This window comes from Trichosurus vulpecula, chromosome 9, assembly GCF_011100635.1.
Source record: "Trichosurus vulpecula isolate mTriVul1 chromosome 9, mTriVul1.pri, whole genome shotgun sequence".
Lineage (NCBI taxonomy): Eukaryota > Metazoa > Chordata > Mammalia > Diprotodontia > Phalangeridae > Trichosurus > Trichosurus vulpecula.
Genome location: NC_050581.1, coordinates 121,714,360 through 121,742,285, shown reverse-complemented (window position 1 = coordinate 121,742,285; position 27,926 = coordinate 121,714,360). Strand labels below are relative to the sequence as shown.

General features: G+C 44.2%; 1 protein-coding gene across 1 annotated transcript in view; it reads right to left on the bottom strand.

Moving 5' to 3' along the window:
* Window positions 1-860: 860 nt before the first annotated feature.
* The window catches only part of DOCK3 (dedicator of cytokinesis 3), a 450,567-nt gene continuing 423,501 nt past the window's right edge, over window positions 861-27,926 (bottom strand). The window contains exons 47-53 of the mRNA XM_036739628.1: window positions 25,916-26,037; window positions 24,792-24,930; window positions 24,027-24,174; window positions 13,397-13,515; window positions 11,759-11,846; window positions 4,569-4,651; window positions 861-2,351 (exon numbers count right to left, since the gene is read on the bottom strand). Coding sequence (XP_036595523.1) covers window positions 1,836-2,351; window positions 4,569-4,651; window positions 11,759-11,846; window positions 13,397-13,515; window positions 24,027-24,174; window positions 24,792-24,930; window positions 25,916-26,037 — 1,215 coding nt within the window. The 3' untranslated portion in view covers window positions 861-1,835. The remainder of the gene's footprint in view (window positions 2,352-4,568; window positions 4,652-11,758; window positions 11,847-13,396; window positions 13,516-24,026; window positions 24,175-24,791; window positions 24,931-25,915; window positions 26,038-27,926) is intronic.

Below are 27,926 nucleotides of genomic sequence, written 5' to 3'. Positions count from 1 at the left end.
AGGAGGCGTTGCAATGAGCAAACACTTTGACTCACACTAATGTTAACTCCAGAAAATGAAAGAAACATTTAAAAAAAAGTTTTGTTCATAGACGTCGTCATTTTTTTAAAAGTAACTTAGAAGCACCCTGATAAAATACTGTTAGACCCGTCCACCCCATTCCCCCGAATATTAAACCAAGAGGAAAACCAGTATCCTGACCTGATTAGAGTTTCATATAAAGACACTGTTGTCCACTAGGGCTTTAGAGAGCTCTGACATCCTTTCTTAGGCAGGTGAAGTCATGGAAAACTGTTCTTGGGGCTTACCCCCGGCAACCCTTGAACACTGCGTGGAAACACCACCATGAACCAGTGGCAGAAGGCAACAGTGTTATGTGGCTTGGGCTCCTTAGTAGTAGGATACCACCTCACCCTACTCCCCTTGCCCCCTCTGGTCCTGGGGACATCATTAATGAAGAAGGTGATTTCATTTGCATGGGGATAAGTTTCTAAAGAAGACAAAAAAATGTAATTCCTAATCCATCCCACCCAGTAGCCGACTGAGCCCGAGTTTCCTTAAGCCTGCTCCAGCAGCCCCACTGGGCTACCAGTCTCTTTTACAACAGAGGTAGTGTTGAAAATCCCTGACTCTGGAGAATGGACTACATTCTAATCGCTTCTGAAAGATCAAAGGATTTCCGAGAGGCTGAGACCTAGTGGCTCCTCTCTTACACCAGTAGGACTTACCAGTGATGGAAGGACCTGGTTGATGTCAGCCCAATCAGAATGAACAGCCTTCTGTGCCCAGGAAAGAACCTACCCAAAGGCTATGGGCAGGAGCTGGGCTCTTTCCTCTGAGGAAGGTGGTATAGGAAATCTTTCTTACTTGGTGTATTATACAGCCCTACTCTCCGATAACTAGGCTCTAAGCAATGGTGTTGACAACTGCCCAAAACTGAGCTGGAAGAAGGCTCCAGGGGATGGGGTTGGGACCTTGGGAACTACCCAATTCTCGCTGGCCCTGCAGCCAAATTGGGGAGAGGCCCTGCCTCCTAGGATGAGGGAGGTGGGGTTGGGGCATTAAAAAGGAGCAAATGTTCAGAGCTCAAACTAATGGAGAGAAAACTAGAGGAGGCAGCAGGGAGGTGAGTTGGGACCGTAGGGCCTTCAGCAGCCCCTGTGGAAGGCCAGCAGTATGGCTAAGATGTAGAAGTCAGATCAGCATAGCTGGGCCGGTGTAGGTTAGGCCCAGGAAGCCACATATGCAAACGTTCCTGGAAGAGCTGATTTTTTTCCATAGTAGCCCCTTTTCTCCTGTCCACAGACCACCTCTAAGTTTGCCATGTGCAGTCTACACAATCCCTGAATGTAACCACGAGCTTTTACATCTATATAGCAAAGAAAAAGGTCCCTAGTGCAACTCCTACTGTGCATTTCCAAACCCGGAGGGGCCAGTTCATGGAAGAGGATGTTTCTGCTCCTCTTCTGGTACTGAGATACTCCAATGTGGCTTCTGTTTGTGCAAGTCTCTACGGCTAAAGGTTACATCCACACACATCCGTGTGGGCTGGTAACTGCAGAAGGAAGAAAGCATCCACTGCACAGAGAAAAAAAGGAAGAGAAAGCTCCAATAAAAAATTGAAGAGTAGAAAATAAACTAAAAATAAAAGCAGCAACATTGCATGCTGGCACCATCTCTGTACACAGTCGGAACGTGAGTTCACTGCGGCAGAATGTAAAGGATTGGTTTCTCTCTCCTCTGAGTCCCACACCTTTCTAGTTCCCCTCTGGGCGACTTGCTCATTAGACCTGGAGTAATTATACAAGTTCCTTTGCTCACAGTCTCCCTCTTGTCTACTGCTCACTGATGCCATGCTCCCAGGCAACCCTGGCTTGCTCTTCCTTGATGCTTCCCGGCGGCAGAGAGACTTTTCGATGCAGAGGCCGGTGTTTGTTGTCTTCCTCTTCCATCATCATCATCCCCTCCTCATGCTCCAGGGGTGGGTGTCGGGAGTGGTATGGTTTTGGGGGTAAAGCAGGAGGAGGGTCCATGGGGTCCTGAGGGATCACTCCACTTGGAGCAGAGTGGCTTCGGCATGGCTGGGACTTGACCGACTCCAAGACATCAGGCTCTGAGAGACTGTAGCGGACAGGGAGGTAGGGCGTCTCTAAGTCTTCATCAGTATTCCATGCCTGGCTAGGGACAGAGTCCATGGTATCTGTGCGAGGTGGGACCTCTGAAGAATGCCCAAAGTTACTCTCACTCAAGGAGGACACACCACTGCTGGCACTGCCGGACAGGGTAGAATTGCTTCCATCCAGGCCAGACTGTGGACTTGTGGGTGATGCAGGGATGGGATGGAGAGGAGACTGTTAGAAATAAAAAAGGGGTCAGTTAAAACCTCTTACCAGGCAATTCTGTGGACCAACTCACCTGTTATGTGTACGGTGGACAAGGCCAGAAGCTGGCTTCTGTTAATGAAGTTTAAAGACATCATTACTAACAATAGCAAACATTTACTGAGAACCTGCTATGTGCAGGCACTGGGCTCACTGTTAGAACACTGAGACCGTGCTGTCACTCCAAGAAAACCTAGCATTAAAAGTTATTAAGATTCAGAAATCAGCAGCAACCTACCTCTCCCCAGTTACAGAATGTGAACTCTACCAACAAACTCCACCTTCTTTCTTGTTGACCTCTCAGGGACAGTCTGGACTCTAACTGCACAGTTGGTGTGCCCTTCAGTAATCTTTCCCTCAGAGCTGTCAGTCAGGATATTCTGGGGAGAAGAGCAGCACAGCTGGGCCAGTGTAGGTCAGGCCCAGGAAGCTTGGCTAGTTTGAGCACAGTCCTCTTTGTGGTCTTTATGAGACTCAGGGCAGAGGAAGACTTTATTCCCCAGTCAGTTTCCAGTTGTGCTGAGGTGGCTACAAGGACTTGGAGATCATTCAGGGAAGTCCATGGCCATCCTGAATGGCTCGAGGCTGGCTCTTGGGGACTAAGGCCTTTTGGGGCTACCCAGTGATTCCCAGGACAGTCTAGATGCCAAAATGCATCGGAATGCCACACAGTAACCAAATGAAAGGTCTAACGCCTAAGAAGTGTTTTAGACCTAGTCCTTTTCTCCCTGGCACTTCCAGGCTAAGACCTCTACTCCAGGTAGGATTGTGGCACCCTGCTCAGGGTAGCTGGGTAGCCAGCTCTAGTCTTGTTCAGGGTAGCTAGAAGGTAGATAAACAGAGAGCAGGGCTGCCTCTTCTCCACCCTTTTTATATAGCATTTGTCTCCATGCCCTTGCAAAGGAGGTCCTCTGTGCCTGGAATGTTTTCCCTTCTCTGCTTTTTGGGATCTCTAGTTCTCTTTAAGGCTGAGCTCAAGTGCCACCAGAGGCTTTTCTAGATTCTTCCAGGAGAAAGGGGGCTAGGTGGCGCAATGGATGGAGGGCTGGGCCTGGAGTCAGGCAGATTGTATTGTTAATGTATTTGTGTAAATTTGAAGACCTTTCCCACCCATTAAGAGGCCCACGTGACCTGCTTATGTCACATGGAAGCCTAAGTTACATGAAGCCTGTGATGAGAGGAGCTTGCTGAATGAGTGGAACAGGAGGGGGTGGAGTAGAAAGTTAGAGCAGTTAGAGCTGGAGGGTTGTGATGCCCTCTGACCCTGAAGAAGCGTATATATACTCTGAGGTTAGAATTTTGCTTCGGGGTTCATTCATGGGAAAAGTGTTCATGTGATATAGCCAGATGAGACTCTTGGTAGCTGTTCAGGAGCCCCCTGGCTTTAAAAAACTCAGATGTTGGTGCTTTTCTCTCTGGCGACTATGTATGTATTGTTATGGTCAGACAGTTAGAAGCCCTGTCTGTTGATTAGTGTTAACTTCTCCTTGTAATTCCTGCTTATAATTCCTGTTTGTGTTTTTTCTGAAGTTCAGGGTGCTGAATTTTTTCCCTGAACTAAGTGAATGATATATGTATGCTTAATTAAAGTGAGATTGTAAGCCCCTTTAAGTTGCTTTCCTTCAGAAACGCAGATCAAAGAACCTGTGCTAGCAGCCCTCCTTTGTGCTGGTGTTAGTCTTACACCTCCACAGCAGCTGCTAGTAACATTGGTGTTACAAAGACTTTGAGTTAAAATCTGGCCTTGTACGTTTACTAGCTTTGTGACTCTAGGCAAGTCATTTAACCTCTGTTTGACTCAATTTCCTGTGATCTGTAAAACAGCACCTACCTAGCAAGCAGGATTTATGTGAGAACAGCAATGCTTTTTCTTTCTCTCCTCCTCTCCTCTTAAACTGGGTATACTCCCTGAAGGCAGGGGCAGCTTTACTTTTGGTCCTATATCAACAGTGTCCAGCATAGTGCCTAGTACATACACAGCAGGTGCTCATTGAAGTGAATGCCCTCATTTTTCAGATGACCACAGAAAATGAGTGACTGGCCAAAGGTTACATGGGGTGCGAGAGGCTGAGCTAAGATTTGGCTGCAGCTTTTCTGCTGGTGAGCGCTGAACTATCTCCACTTTCCCAAGCTTCCTCCCCAATCACCTCCTCTGAGACAGGCTGTGATGAGATGCCCCGGTGTTACCTTGCGCAGCGTCCGAGCAGGAAGGGCTGGAGGAGCGTCACCAAGGGGGTGATGGAAAGCATCGAAGTGGAGAGAATAGTGTCCTGAAATGAAAGAGAAATTCATTCTTAACAAGGAGGGGGCCCTCTGTATACCACAGGATATGATCTAGACCTATCCTGGCCAGCAGGAGAGACTGGATGACGCCTGGGAGGCTTTTCCTCCTTTTGCTTTTTTTTTTTTTAAGAATTTTATTGCTGTGAAAGGTCCCTCTTCACTTCCCAGTCCACTGAGACAGAAGTGACCTGCCTCATGAAGGGTGTGTCTGGAGGCTGTCCTGTTGTCTTGGCTTTCCACCTCTGCACTGCTGAGGTTTTGGGGCCAGATCATAGGCTGATAGACACCAGGCCTTGGGAAACACAACCAGAGTTTCTGTTGCTTCAGCTCCAAAGTTGCTTCTTGTTGAGGCATGTGCCTCACTTGCTGCCCTGGCAAATCTACCTCCACTGTTGTCCTTACCATGGCACACCGGAGTTCTCACCATAGCAGCCGGAGTTCTGGCTTTGTCTAATAGTCTGCCGGGTGAAACAGCCCATCTTCTCTGCTTCCCTCCATCTCTTTTCCTGGAAGGAAGCTGCTTGCCTGGGTGGCTCCCATCCTTGTGGCTTATTGGGGCCTGAGAGCAGGGACTATCTGGGGGCTTCTGTCGGTTTTCTTACCATGGGGAAGGCTTCGAGGAGGCACTGGTGGGGCCAAGGTGCTCCCCACATGGGCAGACAGCAATGGCAGGGCCTCTCGGGTTCCGCTGTCCAGGCTCCAGCTGCTGGGGGCTGTTGACACAGCTGAAGGATGGAAACAGATGGAATTGGGGTGAGGTTACATTAAAAGACGCCCTCATGGATGGAAGGCTCATCGTAAGGACTGGCTCTTCTCCAGCTGTGAGTTGGCCCCATGGTTTCTGAGGTGGTACTGGGCTGCCTACTCAGGCCCAAGGCAGTGGCCTGAGAACAGGAGTTTGGTTCAAAGGATGGATGGCATCCAGGGGTGGTTTTTGGGGTTATGAGGACTGACTGTACCATTTGATGGATTTTTAAATGAAAGGGAATTGAGAGAAAGTATGGCAAAGAGCAACTGGCAGTAATCTAACCCAAATGAATATTTTCTGCTATTCCGTTCTGAGGAAGAATGTTTGGGAGAAGATAGGCGCTGCCCACTTTTCTGTCCTCCCAAGAGCAATGGCAACAGATGTATTTCCTCTCCTCTACTGAGGTATACATGAAAACAAAACTTAGGAACCCTGGCATAGAAGGAGCTGTTGTCTTCCAACACATCTCCCTCCAACCTGTAGCACTGAACAGAGATAAGAAATCTTTATTTCTGCGGGCAAGGGCTGGCCAAGAAGATGCGCTGATGCAAGTCTGGCATCCAGCTGCATACGTCCTTTAAAATCCCAAAGTGAGTTACAAAACTGTACTGACTCCCCAACCCTTGTATTTAGTGGTTTCCCCAGAAAGGCTTTGAATCAAACAGACACTTTGACAGAAAGTCTGTAGCTTGGTAGAGGCAGCATAATTCTAACACAGGAGGACACTACTTTGGATACCTTTTTGCCCACAGCTTGTCAAAAACCACTACTCTGTCCAGCCTGGGGCAAGCAAACTGTTGATAATAATGCCAAGTATACAATTCCAGTTGAGAAAATGGTTACTAAACAACAAAGATGCTAGTGGAGGGTCCAGAGAAAGGTCCTTGTGGAGTTTCCCATATGGACTATACCTTGCTGGCTTTGAATTCTGGATAGATATCTACTTTGTGTCTAGGGTAATATAGCCTTAGGAAGACTTACCTTCACCAGAGGCTCTAACGATTGCATTTTGGCTAACAATGCCACACTATGGAGTCTGGGTACCAACCCAAGGACAGATAAAGGTGCTGTTGGGGGCAATGTTGCTTTCACATTAAAGATCCTGACTCTTCCTGGTATTTTCCTCTATCTCTAACAAGTATGGAAGGAAGGAAGAAAAATAGTGAAACCTCAAACCCAGGAGTCTAAGAAGGCTGTTTTGTGGGGAACAGGGTGGCAAGTACTATTACCTCAACTAATATGATACTGGGGAATGGATATTACTGAGAAATAGTATGTCTTTCCACCAATGGTGGGAGGGAAACAGAGTCTCATTGTTGGGGCTAGACTTCTCCAAGGCTGTCAGTAAAAGACAAACCCACAAAGAGGTCCAACATACTTCTTTGGATCATGGAAATAATTAGTAGCAAGAAGGATCCTGGAAACTATTAATATACAGACAAAGAATTTCAAATGAGCCTAAGGGGTTTGCCATTTTGGCTCCTTTCAATAGAGTAGAGTCTCAGGTGAAATGGAAAGTGGCTTCTGACAGGGAGTACCATGACACAGAAGTTCCTGGATGAAAACTAAAATTAAAAGCTGGCTTGGGAAGCTACCATGGCTTAGGTATGAGTTTTATTTAGAGAGAACAATGAAGAATTCCATTCTTCTCCTTTTTCCTCATCCACACATAGTTTATCCTCAGCATTGGCTGAGTGTGTAGCATGCCATCATAGAGGTATCAAGGCAGAGAAGGGAAGACCAATGTGGGAAGCTCCCACTCCTATAGGAGGTATCTGGGAGGGTCAAAAAGTTCACTTAGTTTTTTAGACAGTTGCCTGTGAGTGTAGAAAGTTATTCTAAGGTTTTAATCAACTATAGGTAAAATTTAAGTCATATTTTAACATTGATTTTGTGGCTCAAGATTCCAGAAGCACATGTCCTACTTTATATTATCAACAAAGAACAACACAAGAATAATAACATGAACTTGGAAGAAAGATGCTTGTAATCAGAACTTGGCTAATTTTGAGAACAAGATGGTGGAAGGGAATCACTGGAGTCACTTCATATGGAACCAGGTACCTTTCTGCCTTGCTTTTCTGAAGACTTTTAAGCAGCCTCATGGGTCTTTGACACTTGGACACATGCTCTACAACCAGGATAATAAAGAGATTCTATGATGGAACAAGTTTTGTTGGGAGGAGAAGTAGGGAGAGAGCAACTCTGGCATTTCCATTTAGATGGGAGTCAAACTATAAAGGGAACCTATTTGCTGAGGTTCCTCTGTCTCCCAGGTTTGTCGTGGAGGATTAATAGTGTAACATGCTTGTGTGAGAGCCAGGTAGAGGTGACTGAGGTTTTCTTCCTTTTTTTCCCTTCCCCATGGTCTTGCTAGAGGGGCAGGGAAGGGAGGAAGGAAGGTACATCTTCTTATAATACTTTGGACTCAGGTTGCATGTCTAGACGAGCACCAAATAGGCATTTGTAAGATGAAGAAGAACCATGAGAAAGAGAAGAGGGGAGAGGGCAGCAATGAGGAAAAACCATAAGCTTGCAGAAATAGATAGGTAATGGCAGCGCGGCTCCCCGATACAAGAGCCTGAGAGAAGCAGATACTGTAGAAATCTTCTGGAAAAGGGAGTGGTGGTGGTAGTGAACAGAAAAGCATGTACCAGGCCTAAGAGCAACCAAAAAGAGGTGAGCCTGAAGTGGTAAACAAGTAATAGCAAGAGCCTGGGACAGCCACTGTGGGCCCGAACTGGCCTGCATCAGCAGTACACACAGACTACTGGGACATGACCTATTCTTGCCATGAGTCTGTAGGACCTGGAGCCAGGAACCTTGGGAGATGTGTGTGTGTGTGTGTGTGTGTGTGTGTGTATGTGTGTGTGTGTGTGTGTGTGTGTGTGTGTGTGAGAGAGAGAGAGAGAGAGAGCATGACCTATAATCATTCCTTTTCTGAATTCTTATCGACTCTGTAATAGAGTTTCTTTAAGCTCCAAGGCCTTGGTAGCCCCAGCTGCTTACAGGAGGAGTACCCCTGGGGAAAGCTAAAAATGATCCAAATCCAGATGTTTCCAGGGAAAACTCTGGGAGGGGGCATGAATCGATGAGTGTGATTATTGAGAAGCCTCCAAAATATGAACTTGGGTCCAGAATATAAACTGTGAATCCAGGGCTGCTCTGGGCCATGGATTACATTAGGAAGAGAATGTTGAAAAGTATGTGAAAAATTCTCCTCAATCTGGGCAGTGGTTACTGTGGCTTACAGCCATGCCTTGCTTAGAACACCGATGACTTCAGGGACATAAGAGTGAATAAAAGTTACATTTGAAATTTTCTTTCTGAGCAAACATCGACTTTTTCCACCTCAGTAGAACCCTCTTTAAATGGAATTACATGCCAGTAGCTCAGTCTCAGTAATTGTACCCTCCTTTTCTTCCAGGGTTTTGCCAGTTAGGCTTGGTGGGTGAGATGCACCTTTCTTGAATACTGCCTGAAATCCTGGTTCATCTTGATTATTGAAGCAGCATATCTTGTATGTAGATTTATCCTCTTATAAAAGCAAGTAAATCCAGATGTTAAGTCATGGAAAGTTTGGAGCTTATCAGTTTTTCCCCTTTCTGAGGTAGCAGTTGGACCCATCTGGGTTAAATATGAAGACAATGGAGACATACTTTGACTTCCATTTATCCAGGTGTTCCAAGGTGAAAGATGTGAGGCAGGCTTAGTCTTGGTTCAAAGATAGAGTCTTCTTAGGTACCTTCATGCTAGATTTATGACAATCAGGAAGGAAGGTGACTTTTTAGGATGACCAACTCAGAGTTATAAAGGTTTCTTCAGAGAGATGTCCTTTCAATGCCCTTTACTTCTGAGCTTGAGTCCAGTAAATACAGATGCAGGGATGGTCATGGATAGAGACATTCGTGAGCTATTTTACAGCCATATGGACATCTCTCCCTTAATTTTATTCAAAGGAACAACAACAGTGATGGGGAAAACACAACACTTGTGGAGATGAAAACGTGAGGACAGCTTTGGAGGGACAAGGGCTGATGGCACTGGGAAGAGGGATTTCAGGGGAGTCCTGACACTGACAGGAAGGAGGAAATGGAGGAGGGGACATCAGGGCTTCACATGCCGAGGAAAATCCCTTGTACTCAAGACCCACTGAAATGCTACACTGGGAAAATGAGCCATTCGCATGTCCTCACCCAAAGATAGGACACTCTTAATACAGGGCCACCCATGGAAGAAGGCACTGGAGTATATTAGAGACAGTTACTTCCAAACATAATTTACCACATATAATGGGCAATGGAAATCTAGTGTCATCATTGATTCACTAATAGAAACTCAGCAGAAACAAACTGGACAGCTAGTATTAATTCCTGCAATTTCTCCTTAGCCAAACAAGGATACTGCGGGGACACTCACTGAGAAGGGACTCTGACATCTTGACCTGACATGGTAAATATACACAACCATGGTGAATGCTCCAGACGCTGGCATCCAGCCCTGATTTTGTTGGCTCCTGGGATGGTTAGGGGACAACCTTGGTGGGGGGAGATCCTCTGAGGGGTGACCTTGGGGCTCCCAGACTAATCTAGGGTTGCCTGGAGGAAAACTACCTCTGTTGTTCAGTTTTTCGAGTTCCTTAGATAGAGCTGGCTCTTGACTCTATCACTCAAGTTTGTACAGGAGGACCCTAACTAGCAAGAGAATGTTGAAAAGCACGAGAATAATTCCCCACCTTGATAGGACCTTTTCTGGGTCAAACTTAGCCTTCAGGCGAAGCCTGAATCATATTATCCTCTAAAGGAACTTGTAAGGTATGAAAATTGTTCTGTGGGATCACTCAGCTGCTGTGTTCTGCCTTGAGCATGTGCAGGTGTTACACAGATCCTGCCCTATTCTCTGCTCTAGGTATCCTTGTCCCTCAGGACTACCTGTAAGGCAGGCTTCAGGGAGAGCTGTTGGCCTTGCAAAGGAGGGTGTCTACTGTACACTTTGGGAAAATTGTGTCCTGGGTTAAATTATTCTGATTTTGGGGGTGATGGGAATACTCCTTAAGTAGAATGGTGATAATCTATTGAACTCAGAGACTATATAGAAATATGATGGAACACCAAAAGCCTGTCATTCAATTAGGAGGCTCCTTGTTTGGTTGCCTAATAGTGAAACAGGCTGCAGAATGGGGGAGGGGGCCTGATTTGACAAGTGCTAATAGGGGCAAGCCCTGAACTGGAGGGGTAGAAAAGTGAAGACCATGTTTTCATCTGGCACCATGGCAAAGCTGAATAGATCAGTCTACAGAGAGAATCATTATAGATCAGGCCACACCTGGTGAACTAGAACTTGACAAAGGAGTTTAGAAAGTTGAAAGGCACCTAGCGCAGGGCTAGGTAGTTCCCTTCTAGTGCCCTTGGCCTGGGGTATAGCTTCTGATTCTACATATTTGGGATTCCTTTCAGAAATTATTCTGAGAAAACTCATGTGGAAGTGGGTAGAAGGGAAAGAAGGAGGCAGGGGCTAGAAACAGGTACTAAGATATGGTGGCAGTTGAGAGATTTCTGAATTCAGGGAGCCAAGCAGTAGTAAAAGACCAAGGTCCTGAGGCCTAAGGAGAAGGTCTCTTAGGCAAGCTCCAATTAGAGGAAGCTGGTGCCTGGGGAAGCTGACTATGGGTCAGTAAGGCCTAAGACACAGGATCTTTTATATGCCCAGTGGCTACAAGTAGGAGACATTTCTTTAAAAAAAAATTAACATATTCCCCACTCCTGCCTTTTATGGGATAGAGGGGTGGCTCATAGCTCCTTTTTTTTTTTTTAAATCCCATACATCAAGGACTGTGAGCTGTTTGGCTAATTGGGGACTATCATTAACTCTACAAAGTTGTCCTGATTTGTCAAAACCATCTGCTAGTGTCCAAAGTCATGAGCTGGCATGTGCACCTGGGAAGCAGCATATCAATAATTTTCCTATAGCAATTGGAGTGTTTTTTTAATTTATGAAGGCTAGACACTAGAAATGGGGTGCATGAAGTAGTTGTGGTCCCTCTGAGAGCTGGACACTCACAATGTGGCAGGGAAGCAGCTGGAGACTCTCTGAAGGCTAGGCTGGAGAAATGGGAAGGACTCAGACACTTAAAGGATCCAAACAACAGCAGCAGCACTGGGCACAGGTAAATAATGGTCACATGTGATGGTGAGGTCTGCACACATCCAGACACACCCACAGCCCAGACTGAGCTTGGCTCCAACCAGTAGCACTTGGTCAGCCAGCATTCTAGCTGATGGAGAGCCCAAGCGTTCTAGGTTGGGAACACACTTAGAACAAGGATAACATGGAGGAGAAAGAATACCTTTTTCCGCAACAGATAGATTAGGGTCACTGCAGGGCTTACAGGGTCCGATCATTTGCTGGAACAAAGCACGCTGGAAATTTGGAGGCTAAGAGAAGAGGAAAAACCACAGAGACGTGAAAACCAACAGTCATGACTTTGTGTAGTGCCTTGGGCTCCAGGAACCTGGTTATTCTGAATATCAGACAGTTTGAAGTCAAAGTATTCACACAATTCCAGTTTGAGTTTTGGCAATGATCTCAAAACACCCCAGAAATATACTTCCTCTACAGTCAACTCTTAATTATTAAAACATGAATGACCTTTGGCTATCCCTCCTCCATTGCCCAGCTGTTCCCAGGCTACCTGGGAAAGGAATGAAGCTGTGGCTATAGAGGCTGAGTATATTGAACGTGGTGCATCTGACTACTGAACTTTAAACCCCCTAATCTTTGGTTTACCTCCATCTCCAATTCCTGCCCCTAGTACGGATAATTGAATTTTCTCTGTTGTTGATCAGAATAAAATTTAAACCTACCTTGGTTCCATCTGTCAGCTTGTTAGGAGTAGGGTTGGATGGGTACAGGGAAGGAAACTTGCTTATGTTCTCACAGGGCATCTTGCTTCGATAGGCAAGATGATTGACAATTCTATTATCAGACTATCTAAACAGTAATGGGCCAGCCATGGGAAAGGGAGAAGGAAATTCTACTTGCGAGCTGGCTCTCTTTTACGAGGCAGCCCAGGCGCTGTGCCCAAGGTCTCCTGGAGATTGAAGAAGGGGTCGGAGTACACTGACTACTAATATCTCCTTGTTCAGGCTCCCCTGGCAGGACAGTTTGGGGACCAAAAGGTGGCTGAAGTGACAGTGACAACCAGGGAGGGAGGCATGTTAAGGACCCAGAGGAAGAGGCTGGATGGTGCGCTGCTGCAGGGAGAGTGACCCCCACACGCATCTACAGGGAGAAACACGTCTCTAGGCACGCAGGCCACAGTCCTGCCAAGGCCTTCTCATGCCACAGGGAGCACCCAGTGCAATCAGCTTCACTGTTCAGGAACAAGGAGAGTCCAGCAGGCCAGCTAGACAGATGGATAGATACAAAGGCAAGGACACACACCAATACACAAATACCTATGCAGGGGCAGAAACTGCCTAGAACTTTGGTGCTCTCATAGTTAAGTAAAATATAGCATTTATATGGTGCTTTAGGGTTTGCAAAATGCTTTACAAATATCTCATTTGATCCTTACAGCAACCCTGGGAGGCAGGGGCTATTATTATCTTCATTTTACAGAAAAGGAAACTGAGGGAAATGGAGGCTAAGAGACTTGCCCAGATACACAGAGTGTCGAGGCAGGATTTGAACTCAGGTCTTTCTGACTTCATGTCCAGTGCTCTATCTATGTGCTACTTTAATAGTTAACTTCTGAGGACTTTGCCTCAAATACGCCATGCAGGGGGACCGCAGAAGAATATCAGTTAGTTCCACAAAGACAGGAAAGAGACTGGCACAGATAGGCTGCTATTTAGGTAAGGGTGGAGACAATGCAAGACGATGGCACCCTTAGCATCTACCTGGGATCCCTCTGCCTGCCCCCACACATACAGCCATGCACATGCCCCGAAAGTGCAGGAGGAAAGGCGAGGAGCTCCACTACCTGTCCATGGTCCATGATTGCTGCTGGATACATGGCACTGCTTGGGCGGTCCCGGTGAGCGGGCAGCAGCATCATCAGCTCCCGAGAGTGTCGGTACTTATCTGGCAGAGAGGGAGAGCCTGTAACCAAGCGAGAACAATCACGCACAGATGACAAACCACACATGGGAGGGTCCCAAGGAAGCCGACAACTCTCCTGGGCCTGCAGGGAGGATGCTCTTCTTAGGATACACCACAGAGGAATGAAATGGGGTCCAGATACCAGGTGGACATGGGTGAAAAACAGAGCCTTAGCATGGTGAGCCTGGCTGTCCACAGCTGGGATGGATACACAAATTAGGTCTGGGGATGAGGGTCCAAATGCCGGCTAGCTGGTCAAGTCCAAACAGTTCTCCATCGCCAGAAGGAGAAACACTCAAGCAGAGGACCAAGGTCTCTGCCAGCTCTGATTCAGTGTCAGTCAAAGACTTGGAGTTCTGGTCTTGTTGATGAGTTGTGTCAGGGGGCTCAGGGGAGGGGCATACTTAGAGCGGGTTCACAGAGACAGTATATGATGAGAAAATCACATAATGAGATGGAAAGACACTTAGACCACATATCCACATGTTCTTTTCACCTTTAAAAACAAGGCTTCCCACATACTTACCTAGTTCTGAGAACCTTGAGCTTTTCTTCCATTAATACCCCAACCCCTCTTGTGCCCAAGTTGCTACCTGCTTCAACTCCTTGGGTGTTTTGAGATCCCTGGGCAAAGATGTGGGGAGGTCTGTTCTAGCATAATGCCCATCAGCAGTATCTAGTGCAGGGCCTGGCATGTTTATAAATTTGATTTATTGCTTCAGCACCTCCAAGTCAATGAAATCATGATTCCAATCTGAGAGCTCTGGGCTTTGAAAACGTGCTTTACAGTGCGCTTGGCTCAAGACCATGAGCTCTGAAGGAAAGACTTTTTCTGCTCTTCTTGCTAAGCTCCCCAGTCACAGCACCAATTCCCTGGAGCCACTGGCCTTCAGTTTAAGTGTTAACACTGAGGGAGGCCCAGGAATGCTGGGCTCAGGAAGGCACAACTCTCATTGATTTGTGTTTCTTGAGCAAACACAGGTGCACTACCTGAGAATCATTCCCCCCAGGGAGAGCGTCAAAAAATCCTGTTACAAACAACTGATTAGATTTCCTGAGATCAGCTTGCTATGAATGGCCTCTCAAATGCCCTGCATAGACTATACTACCGGAGGCACATGCAGAGCAATTATTGTGGTGCCTGCTACCTGGGGTTCTCCTTAGAAACCACTGTGTCACTTGGGACTGAATGGACCAGCTTCCCTTCACATAAGAATCAGTTGAATAAAGCTGTTCCACCTGTGCTTGGCTGTTTGCCCTGAGTACACCTGAGTGCCAGTCCTACCCTATGAAGATGGATGGGGAGCTGCTTCTTTCCCTTGGCACCCTAAGGCCAATACAGAACAGCTTGTGTTCTTTATCTAGCTGATAGATGAAATCTGGGGTTGCTGTGGGCAAAGTATTTTCTGTGGGGGCACTCTGTCTCTGAAACTCACTGTCCAAGCTTTCCTTTGGTTGAGAATGCAGTTTATTAACTGGATTTAGCTTATGATAGACCCTTCCTAGTCAATTGCTTCTAATCATCCTTGAGAAATTTCTCATCTTCATTTTTTTGTTGTTCCTGAAAGTTCAGTCTTTTGAAGAGTAGCTTTTTTAAAGAGAATAGAACAAGAGATATTAATGAGAATATTATTTGTATAATTAATTCCCAGTATGTCTGAACTTCAGTACCTGTTTTAGTTCCTTTTTTTTCTATTGGCTTTTTTTTTGGATAGGGCAATGTTTAAAGATTGTTTTTCAAAAATTTGGATAGCAATTCATACTATTTAATTTTTATCTATTCCATCATTGTCATTTAGAACTTGTTCCCTGAGAACAGAGAAATCCTGGAAAAATTAGAATTCCTACAGCGTCATCTTGACCAGAAACTTCGGGTGCTTGCAAAGTATTACTTCCTGGGGATCTATGGTCCCCTGCCCTTTTCATAGGTAGACAATCCAGGGCACGGAAGGAAAAGCAAATTTGGGGTCAAGTCTTGAAACGAAACCAGGATCATGGTCAACTGTGAATATTACTACAGCTAAGAAATTTTGTGATGGGTGAAACAGAAACCTTCAAATTCTGGTCAAGGAAGATGAGTAGCCAACTGGACAGAGAATAGGTCCAGGGACATGTGCTCTGCCCTGGGTTTGGTTAAAGAGATAGGCACAGTTACTCTGTGGGCTCTATCAGTGTTTCCAACTTTGTACTTTCATCAATAATGCATTTGCTCCTTGAGAGTTCTGAGTACCTTCTGTTTTTCCCTTCATTTCCTCTCTTCCAAGGTCATGCCCATCACAAGTTTCCTCTAACAAATGGTTTACAGAAGGAAGGTAATGGTAAGTTTCCAGAAACAGTCTTCTGCCAAATAGAGGCCTAATTAAAATCAGAATCACAGTTCATTTGATTCTTTGCACCAATAAAGGTTTTGTTTAGCTAGACTTTTCACCTAGATACAAATCAAAGGAAAAGCAAACTAAAATCTATTTTAAGAGCTTGGCAATTGGTCTTCACAAGGTTTATCCACCAGAGGGAGCTATTGATTTAAGATTTGCTTAAAAAGCTTCTCATTCCTTTGGTTTCCAAAGCAACAAGAAACCACCTTGGAGGGATTAGTTGGTGATTCTGGGCACAGATGACCACAGAAAGGAATGGTTAGCTATCCCAGGTCTTCATTGTGTGCACAATGTATGAAGGAGAGGCTTTCACTGAAGATACTTGACATCCCAAGGGGCTTCCTGTGACCACCTGATTTGGGGATTCTTCTCATTCTTACCTTGTTAAAAGCAATAATTCTTTTGCTATTTCTCTCTTGATCATAAAGCCTTTTGATCAGATTTCTTTTGTGCCAAGCCCTTTTTTTGTGACATCCAGAGAGACTCTAGCTCTTGCTCCATCATCAGTCACTCATCTTCAGAGACCCTAGTGGCTGCATTCTCTCTTCCCTAGCTTCTGACCCGCTTTGTTCCGAGTGCCCAGCCTCCAGAAAGCCCCTGACTACTACACAAAAGCTGTTAATGTTTCCCAGAAGCTCATTCTAACTGATGGTTGTGGACTGTAGAAGACTGTTTTAATAACTCTGAACAAGAAGAACTTGGTGCCATTGCTGATGGTCCCCACTTAAGCAAGCAGCTCAGTCTCTGATGCATGAGAAAAATGGGCAAAGGTGCCAAGTGAGGTCCTTAAAAGGGCAGGAGGAAAATGTGCTCATTAATTTAAAAAGATACTCCTCCTAGAACCAGGTACAATATTGATATCCAATGAGGGTATGAAGGACTTAGCCTTGTTCCCAAGACTTATTAGGCTTTGGCTAGCTTTGCATGGTGCCAGTTCTACCAAATGTAGCCACTCCAGGGATCTTTTGTCCTTTAGACTCAGAGGATAGTAGTGTGGTATAGGCAAAAGACCAATGGATTGGAACCCAGGACAAAGTCCTGGCTATTAAGCTTACTAGCTGTGGGACCTTGGGTGAGAGCTGTTGCATAGGTTGCAGCTCCCCTCCACCCCAAAACCTCCCTCCCATCCCGCCCACCTAGCATGCACTCCCTTTTCACCTCAAACCCCTTGTTTCCATCACAGCTCAGTTCTAATACCACCTTCTATATGGGGCTCTTGCTGATCCCGCAAGCTGTTTCTACCTACTCCTCCCCCAGTTCACGATTTCATATTTATTTTGCATGTGCTTCTATGTGTAAATGCCTTCTCTCCTCATATAGAAGGTAAGATTCTTGAGGGCAGGGATTGCCTGGGTTTTGTCTTTGTATCTTCAATGCCTAGCATGGTTTCTGGAACACAGCAGGTGCTTAATAAAGGCTTGTTGATTAAATCATCTTTCTGAACCCCAGGTTCTTTGTCTGTGAAATGGAGACAAGGGCATGTACTGCCTACCTGATAGATCTATTAAGAGGAAGGTAAGCCTTAAAGCTCTCTAGAAATGGGAGTTATTATTATCTGGGTACCACTCCAATTTACTTCCATAATCTGACAGTCACTTAGGTTGGAATAAAGGTGAGTACTTCCAAATGAAGAAGATATAAATTCCTCAGTTCTGATAATTGTTTGAAAAATCACAATGAAAATAACTAAACTGTGAGCTTTGTCAAGGTAGAGCCTATGCTCTGTCCATTTCTGTGTTTCCTCAGTCCCCAGAGCAGTATGCACTCAGCACATATCAGAACTGAATTTACTTTCAAGGTGTCTTTCCTTTACCTGTCTTCTTTTTCTTAGAAACCTTTCTGATAGAGTCCAGTGCATTTCCTTCACACAGGAGGGCTGCAGTGAGATTTGGAAAGGCTGCGCATGCTTTGGGTAGATAGATTATCCTCTTCTTGGGGATCTGCAGAACTATTGATGAAAATCTCTTATTTGAGCTCTGTCTGGGGTAGTTTAATATGCTGCAAGTGCTGAACTCAACTTTCTGCTCAGCAGGTGATTTATCAAGTATTTCTTCTTTTTCGATTGAAAAATTCACTTTTTGTTTCACCATATTTCTTCTTACTACTTAACATTGCTCCCTTCTCTGTGTCCACAGTTTCCATAGAGCTATGGATCATAGGATTAAATTAAGTTCAACAAACATTTATCAGGATTATAGGCCAAGAGATTCAGGAATGAAAGGGATCTTAGAAGCCACCTAGTTCAATCTCACTTTACAGAGGAGGAAACTGAGACCCAGAGAAATGAAGCAATATTCTCATAGTCACACAGGTGGCAAATGTACCAGAGCTAAAATCAGAGTCCAGGCTCTTTGATTCTGAGGCCAGTACATCATGCTAAAGCTATGGAACTGGATCTGCTGTGACCAGTTAGCTTTCTTTAAACTTAAAAAAGGGAATCTCTATTTCCATGAATCCCTCAGGTTTTCCTTTGTATTTTATCATCTGTGACTTCCTAGCATGGTGACGGATCATTCCTGTTTCAGCCTCCCCTCCTCCTCAGTCTGAACCTCTTTGACTTACAGTGCTTTATTCCCCAAGCCTGTCAATGGTAGCCATGGGCACTCCTGCCTTCCTTGCTTTTGGCACCAGGCCTGGAATCAGGGAAGTGAAGCAATTCTGTGAGTGCAGTGAAGGTTGTGGGATGGATTGGAGTTTCTTTATATGTTCCATAGTAACCTCATCATCTTCCCTCTAAAACGTGCACCTCCTAACTTCTCCATTTGAGAATTAGAGAATCTGATGAGAATGAAAAGGGAAATTGGAAGACATTTAATTTAATTCTTTCAGTATTCTTCCATTTATACAGGTTGGAGTCCTCTTTAGTTGCTCTAAACCTTCTCTTTTCTCCTCAGGCTTTTTACTGTGTGACCCTTCCCCTACCCCCTTTTTCTTCTCTTTCAGTCTGGTCTCCAATAAAGAGGTGGCTCTTCTTTTGCCTTGATTCCATATCCTTTACCTTAACAGTCTTGGGCTCTCTCCTCTTTTCTTTCTACATTCTCTCTTGGTACCCTCATCAGATACCATGGGATTAATGACTATCTCAACAATGACCCTCAGATCTATCTCTTTAGCTCCAGTTCTTTCCTGAGCTTCATTCCCACATCATCAACAGCTTATTTATTAGATAATTTAAGCTAGATGTCCCATAGGCAGTTCCAGTTCATCGTGTCTAAAACAGAACACATTATGCTTTCCCTCTAAACTCACCCCTCTTCCAAACATCCCTATTCCATCCAAGGGTACCCCATCTTTCTAGTCCCCCAGAATCACAACTATAGTGCCATCTTTCACTCCTAGCTTAACCCATGTATCCAGTCAGTTGCCAAATCTTGTTTCTATCTCCATAATATTTTTTGCAACTTTCCCCTTCTTTTCCCTATACGGCCATCATCCAAGTTCAAGTTCTCATCACCTCTCACCCAGACTATTGAAACAGGCTCATAATTGGTCTCTTTGCCTGAAATGTCTTTGATATTCAATCCATCTTACAGACAACTACCAAAGTGTTTTTTCTTGGTGCGTATCTGCTCATGTGACTTCCTTACTCAATAAGCTCCAGTTACTTCCTATCACCCGTAGGATCAAACATAACCCCCTGTGGCACTTTCACAACCTGGCCCCGTCCAACCTCTTAGCCTTAGTATACATACTCCCTGACATATACACTATAGTCCAGCCAAAATGACATTCCTTCTGTTCCTCACACAACATTCCATTTGCCATCTCTGTGTAGTTACATGGCTGTCTCCCATCTGTGAAATTAAATTCCTCCTCACCTCTGCTTTGTGGAATATCTACCTATCTGCCATCAAGGCTCAGCCTAAGTGCAGCCTCCTATAGGAAGTCCTTCCTGTTCTTCCAGCTGCTAGTGCTTTCTCCTCAAAATTATCTTGTATCTGCCTGTATATGTACATGTTTTATCCCCTTGCTAGGCCATGGCTTCCTATCAGTGTCTACATAGTGCTCAGCACATAGTAGGTGCTTAATAAATGCTTGCTGATTGACTGGAAACCTCGCAATCCTTTTTGGTTCTTTACTATCTCTCACCTCCCACATCTAACAGTTGTCAAGTCTTGTCTATCCTACCTCTACAATGTCTTTGCCATCTGTCCCTTCCTTTCCATACCCATTAGCCTAGCTCCCATTCAGCTCCTCATTGGCCCATCACCTGCACAATAAGAAAATCTTCCTAACTAGTTGTCCTTTCTGTAGCTTTCCACCTTTCCTAAACATCTTTTATGGAGCTGCCAGAGTAATCTACATTATGCCCAATTAGGCCCTGTTGTTCCTCTCTTTAAATACCTTTAACTCCTTAGCCTGACAGCTAAGGCCCTTCACAATGTGGCTCAAACCTATCTTAACAATATCATTTCACTGATATTCCACTCTGTGAACTCAACGTTTCAGCCAACCTGGACGGCTGCTTGCGAGCTTGTCCTGCCCTTTTTAGTCTCCATGTCTCTGCACATTCTGTCACCCACATGCAGGGGGTACAATGGCCCTCCTCCACCCCATCTCTGCCAACTGACATCTTTCTTTTCTTTTATGGCTGAGTTCTAGGGCCACTTCCTTTATGAATTGCTTTTCTATCCATTAGAAACTAAGATTCATCCAATGTAAGATAAGGTCATTATAAGTGATCCCCCCCCCTTTTCTGACTCATCTGGCTTGAGTTCTATGTACTTAACCATTTACTAACTTATACTATAGTTATTTGAACATATATTTCATTCCTACTTGACTATAAGTCCTTGAGAGCAAGGCTTGCCTAGGGGTGGGGAACCTGCGGCCTCAAGGCCACATATGGTCCTCTAGGTCACAAGAACTTTGTTCTGTGAAGTTTGGATTCAGTCAAAGGGCCACACTTGAGGACCTAGAGGGCTACATGTGGCCTCAAGGATGCAGGTTCCCCACCTCTTATGCCAATAGTTAGCTCATCCTTTACCTCTCCTCCCTTTCACAGTCAAACTGGTAGAAAGGAATGTCTACCACTGATGCCTCCATTTTATCAACTCATGCTCATTTCTCCACCCCCTTAGAATCTGGTTTTTGACTTTACCACTTGACAGAAATGACTTTCTCTAAGGTTACCAATGATCTCTTACCTGCTAAACTGAACAGTCCTTTCTCTGTATTTGACCTCTTTGAGCCTTTGGATATTGTTGATAACCTCTTTCTTCTATAGCCTCATTTTTCCCTTGGCTACATGTCTCTAGGATCTCTTGGTTTTCCTTCTAGATGTCTGAATCAGCCTTCAAAGTCTCCTTTGCTGATTATCATCCTCTTTGGGTCTACCAAGTGTGGACATCCTACAGGGGTCTAGCCTGTGCCCTCTTCTCTTCTCTCTCTGCACTTTTTCCTTTGGTGATCTAATCAACTCCCTTGGGTTCAATGATCTCTATGCATCTAATTCTCAGATTTAAATATTGAGCCCTGACTGCTCCTGAACTTAGCCCTGGTATTATCAACTACTTGCTGGACAGTTTGACCTGTATGTTCTGGAGGTATATCAATCTCCATATGCCTAAAATGGAACTCATTATCTCCCAAATCCATCACTCTTCTGGACATTTTGACTCTCAACTTTCTGTCAATCTTTATACCCAATCAGTTTCTAGGTCTTGTCAATCCTGTCTCCATCACCACTTTCTCATCTGCCCCTTAACTTCTACTCGTATCTTAGCCTTTGCCCCTACTTTGGCCCCTCATCACTTCTCACCTAGGATATTGCAATCTCTCCAATACATCTTCCCCAGCTGTGTGGCACATAGTAGGCACTTAAGAGTGCTAGTTGACTAACAACTGGAAAATTGATATTCCCAAGACAAAGATATGACCATTTTACTTCCCTCTACAAAAAAAGGTCTTTATTGGGTTCCTCTATCTTTTAGGGCAAAATAAAAATTCCTCAGCCTTGTGTTTCAAGCCCCTTATAATCAAATTCCTAATTCCCATTCCAGTCATTTTTATATCATCCCCCTTCTTGTACTCTCATCTCTGTGCCTTTGCATGAATGACTTCTTATGTCTAGGATGTATATTCTCTTCTAACCTCCACCTAACAGACTCTCTAGCTTCCTTCAAAGCATAGCTCACATGCCACCTCCCTACCCAAGGTCTTTCCTGATCATCCAGGCTATTAGCAATTTATTCCTCTTGAAATTACTTTGTATATCTTTACTTATGTGTTGTATACATTGTATCCCTCCAGAAGAAAGGAAGCTCTTTGTGGGTAGGGATTTTTTTATCTTTGTATTCCCAGGTCTTAGAACAATGCTCAGTGCTTAATAAGTATTTGTTGAATTTAAATGAAATTCTTAAAGTCTTGCTAGTCATACTGGTGTCAAAATTTACCACCGTTACTCTTACTGTTTACTGTTACTGCTGCTATTTTTCATAATAATTTTAAATGGAGAAGGGTAATTCTCTCTTTAGTTTGAAACCAATTTTCCTTAATCTGTAGGTCAATTCGCATTGCTCACTGTTCATTTCTATTGCCTGGTCTGCTGACCCCTCAGGGATATATCTTGCTTACTCTGACTAATTTCCATTTCTTTGCAGATGTTTCCATAAAAAGGTCAGGGAATTAAATTCGCCAATAGGATCCAGCATCAGAATGTGAAGGAGAGTTGATCCTCAGATAGAATATTCATTCAATTAAATGAAAAATTGAGTTGTATTTGACCAAGTAAGCAGGTTTTTTTCTCTCTAGTTGTCCCTTGGAGATATGCTATTCTGATTTCGAGAAGGTCCTTAGCACTTGGTAACATTTTCTATATTTGGTTTTGGCCTTAATTTTGCTTCCAAAATTTCATCCTCTCAAGACAAGTATCTCACTTGGCTTTCATTCTGATCTTTCTTTATGAACATAGAATATTAAAGCTGAGAGGGCTGCTAGGGATCATTCAATCTCTTACTCCTTATTTTACAGAGGAAACCAAGGACTAGAGATGTGAGATGATTTATCCAAGGTCACACAGCTAAAAAGTGGTAGAGGTGGCATTTTGAACTTGTCTCTTGAATTTAAGTCCAATGCTATTTCCGCGACACCATTTAAATCGGCAGACATTTGAGTTTGTCACTAGATGTGTGAGGTAAATAAAATGTGAAGACTTCGCAGGGAAGATATGTATAAATATATATCTATCTATACTAAGAAATGTTTAAAAATCAAGAAATGGGAAGTGGAAAAATTCTGAGGCTGTGAGAATCTGATGGCTCAGCCTCTGGGAAAGTTTACCCTGAAACTTTTTGTTCTTTCTTCTGGTTCTGGTTTAAAGATGTGCTCAGTAAGAACAGGGTCATAATGACCTGTTTTTCTCTACTGTAAAGAATGGAGAGGGTCTCCCCCTCCCCTTTCCTATTCTCCTTCTTTAGATCTATAGATGTCACCTCAGTTGTAATCATTAACTAAGGGAATGGGAATTGGAGTTTCTGTGCCTCAATTTCCCGGTTCTTTGTCTAGCTTTCATGCTCAGATTGTAAGCCCACCTCCCGGCCAATGGTGAGAAGGGTCAGAGGTGGGCGGGAATTCTCTTGTGTTAGGTATAATTATGGGTGCTTTGCCCCCTATAAAGCGCCTCCTTTGCTGGTTCTGCTCTGTGCTAGCAGGGGATGCCCAATTCTTGAGAAATGAATAAAATTTATTTCTGTTCCCACCCTGAGATGGCTCCTTATTATAAATTTAATTGGTGAGGGTCTTTTATCCCACACACTAGACAGTTTATAGGAGTGCTGAAATCTCTTCTCTTACACTGTCTCTGCTGCAAATGTCTGGCTAGCTCACGTGGCTCCACATCAGTCACAGCCATTCAGAGCAGGGTCTGAAGCCAGTATATCATACAAAATCACAGAATCTCAGAGTTGGACATGCCATGTTTCTAGCTAGAAGAGAGCTTTTCTTCTGTGGCTGATGAAATGGGACTCCACTGGATTTGAGATAGGATCCCAGAAACCTTTACTGCTTAAAAATAAATTCATCTCTGAAAGTAAAAATGAATATAATTCAAATCCCAGGCTTATCCTAACAGCATAGCCATAGGAATCAGGAGGCTTGAAGAATCTGCTTTCCTGGCTCCTCTCCTTATTCACTTACCTCGGGCACTGGGTGGGGCAGAATTCATCATTTGGGATGGGGCTGAGTGGGTAGAGCTCAGGCTGGAGGAAGAAGGGCTGGCCTGGGATGAGGATAAAACAGAGACGTTGGTGATCGAGCCCTGGTACCTGGTGTTGGGATAAGTGAGCTGTAGGAAGGAGAGAAAGCAGCAAGAAAGAAAAGTGAGAAATGGCAACTTTGCCACTAGGTCATAATATTCTACTTAACACTGTATTCATCCTCCTCCATCCTGGAGGGGGACCTCCAGGCTCTCTACCTCGGCTGGGCCAGTATGGAAGAAGAGTGTAACTACCTAAGAGAAGTCCAACCTGTACAGCACATGTGCACAAATAAGCAGGGAAATCACTCAATCCCATTCAGGAGAATCCTTTTTCTATCTATGATGCTCATGGTAATGTAAGGATGCCATCATGGAAGAAGATCTGGCAGAGAAAATTTGTTACCAGGTAAGCCTGACTGCAAACAGGATTAAAGCTGGCCAGAAGTCAGGGATGGCATGCTTTTTAGGGAATAAGGACTGGTGGAAAGGACATATGTCCTTTCTGGTTGTTGAAGGAAAGGAAGCCTACATACTTTCTCTTTGGTCAGTAATTTGGGAACTGGAGAGTTGAGGAATAGATGCTTTTTCTATGGGATCATTACTGAAGACAGAAGGATGCAGATGAGAATGAAGGCTCTCAGGTGTTTCTGAATACAGTGTGCCCTGTACATTCTAAACTCCCCAAAGCTTCATAGCTATGATACCTGCATGTGATGGTACATGTCCTCAGGAACCTCTCCCATTGAGCCATCAGGCAGGATCATCATGTTCCCCGTTTCACTGGATGCATGAGAGGAGAGAGAGGATGATGAATGGCGGCCTGATCCCATCAAGTTCATTGGGCTACAAGTAAGAGGAGGACACAGGAAAGAGTTATGGTATATACTTTTCAATTCATTGACTTCAGATTTAAAACTACATATGGAAGGGAATTTTCAAGCCACATATTTTTATGGTAAAATGTGAATCATTTCCTCATCAGCTAATTAGGTCTATGGCAGTGGTCTCCAATCAAATGCAACTAACTGGCAAATAGGAGACTAACAGCTAATGTGACCTTAGTATGTGGGGCATTTCTGGCAGGGAAAGCTCATAGTATCAAGTAAGTGCTAGCCTTCGCCCTGTTCCTTAAACTTTATGCCAACAGTGCTTTCATTTGGTGGAGATGAAGAATAGGTCACCTACTGAAAAAAATCTAATAATCTTGCTTTATGGCTATAAGCCAGGGTCATTGCTCACATTTGGCCACTAGACAGGGAGGACCACACCTCATTTGCCAAATATGGCAGATGGCAGCCTTTCATGTCTCATAAGTCAAAGAAAATTTCTTGCTGTGTGCAAGACACTGAGAAATGAGAACATATTAGGTCTTTTGGGGGTGAGTCATGTTTGGGCCCACACAAGATGGCTAGGCACAAGGTACCCAACAATTTGCCTTTGAAAATCCTGAGCCTATTCAAGCTTTTTCCTTGTGGCTTAGGCCCTATTGATACGGCTCCTTTAATGGTCATCCCTACTCCTTTAGCAATCTTCAAAATAGCTTGGAGCCCTTTACTGTAGTGAGGAGCGTGCTAGTGCTAGGGAGTCCAGTCACAGTCAGACTTTATCCTGATGTTGCCATTACTCCCAAGGAGGCACACTCTGATCACATTGCAGATCACACTCATTAGCTCTGGAGCCCAAGCCACTCTTGGCAGCTGCTGTTTAGAATCTTGTATAGGTCAGGGACATTCTTGGGTCAGGGAGACTCTGCAGAGTTCCCACCCTTGGGTTCTAGAAGTCAATCCTTCAGGCATGTGGAGGTGTTCCCTCAAGGGAGATCTCATACCTGTGACGATGCACCATCTTGATGGTTTCCGGGCTCATTGGGCTATGGGACACCAGAACAGTCCCTCGGGTTGTGTTAGTACCAGAACAGGCTGGACTCAGTTTATCCAAACCAGGAAACTCCTGTGAACAAAAGAATCACTAAAGATCACTGGGTTGAGGTGTATGTGGGAGGAGATAAGGGTTGTGTGTTGGGGAGGGGTCAGGATTTGAATAGGGATGGAAACTTTTACGAAGCATATTTTGTTGGTTGACAGTATACTACTTTCCCTAGAAAACAACTCCCTGTATAACCATTTAACTACAGTATGAGTTAAATTAGAGGCCTCTGCATATAATTAGCCTCATGACACTCAATTTTATTCCAGCATCCCATAGCTGACAGAGGTCAATTTTTGTTCTGCAGGAAGGAAAAGAAGTTTCTTCCTCATTGCTGGAGTCTTTGCTACAGAGAAAAATTTCAGGAGATGGGGAGACTGTGAGTGAATATTAAACAAAGGATAAGCTGGATATCAATGTATCATTGAGAAGCACTTATTTATTAAACAACTCCTAAACAAGGTGGAAGGACAGGGTTAAACAGATCATTGCATGAACTGTCTTTTAAATGAAATACTTCCCCTGAGTTGAGCTGTCTGATGACACAGTCAGTAGGGTGGCAGAATAGAAACTCTCTCTGTCAGTAATTGAAAAATAGCAGTTTTATTTTCACATAATTAAATTCTTAATAAGATCCCAGACTACTTGGCAAGAAGGGCTGATTGCAAAGTCTATTGGGGACTCCACATTTGTTTCACATTTCTGCTGTGGTTATGGAGCTAATTTTCCCTTGATCATCTGGATTCAACTCTGTGCCCAATACAGTCCATTTTAGTGAGTCATGATTCTGGAGGTTCAGACATTTAACCTTTCATCAAAAACAGGACAAATGGCAAACAGTGCCACCAGTGAATGATTTCTGTGCCTAGTCTGAAGAAGGAAGTGGCTCTTCTAATTCCACGTCTTAAAGAATTCATATCATTATATTTGCTCTCAGAGGCAAGTGACCATAAGCATCTCTACATCAGAAGCTGTTTTCTTCAGATTAAGAGTAATCAGGCTCCTTTTTCCTCGTCACATTAATTTCAATTATATGAGAAATTCACATCTCACAAGAAAGGCTGTTCTCCACTTAAGGAAGACTTTGCATAGATCCAATTGTCTCAGGTCTACTTTATGGAAAGTCCCTGCCCTCTCTTGCCCAAGATATTAGATATCACACAGAAAAAGCAAAAAATACTTGAAGATAGATGTTTTGTCTAAATCTTTTCTCTAGCATAAATACCCCCAGTTCCTTTGGCTGACCATCATATGAAATGGCCTCTTGTCCTCTTAACAATTCGACAAGCATAGTGACATATTCTAGTTCATCTATGTCATTACTAAATAGAGCATCTGGTACTGAATGCAGTGCTCCAGATGTGATCTAAATAAGGAAGAACAGAATCACTTCTGTCACTCTGAATACTATACGCCCCTTAAAACTGTCTGGGATAGCATTAGCTTTTTGAATGTCAGGTCATGTTGTACATTCATATGGGGCCTATAGTATACTAAAAACCCCAGAGATTTGTCATATGAAGTTACCTAGTTATGCCTCTCCCATCTTGCACTTGTGAATTTGATTTTTTTTTGAAACCAAGTGTATAGACTATACACGTCTATCACCATCAAACTTTATCATTTTATCATATTTATCATTTAAACCTATTGTTTAAAGATTCACAGTTTTAGAGCTAGAAGAAATCTTAGAGTTCATCTAAGTTAGAGGTTAATAGATTTGGGGGCGCAAGAGAACTTAGTAGGCATTCAGTCCAACTCTCTCATTTTACAGATGAGAAAAGAGAAACTCAAACAGATTCCACAATTTTTCCCAGGGCCACAAAGTGGCACAGCCAGGATTTGAACCCAGGTCTCCCAACTCCAAATGCAGCATCCTTTCCACTGTACCACTGTTCTGTTCTGTCAATTAA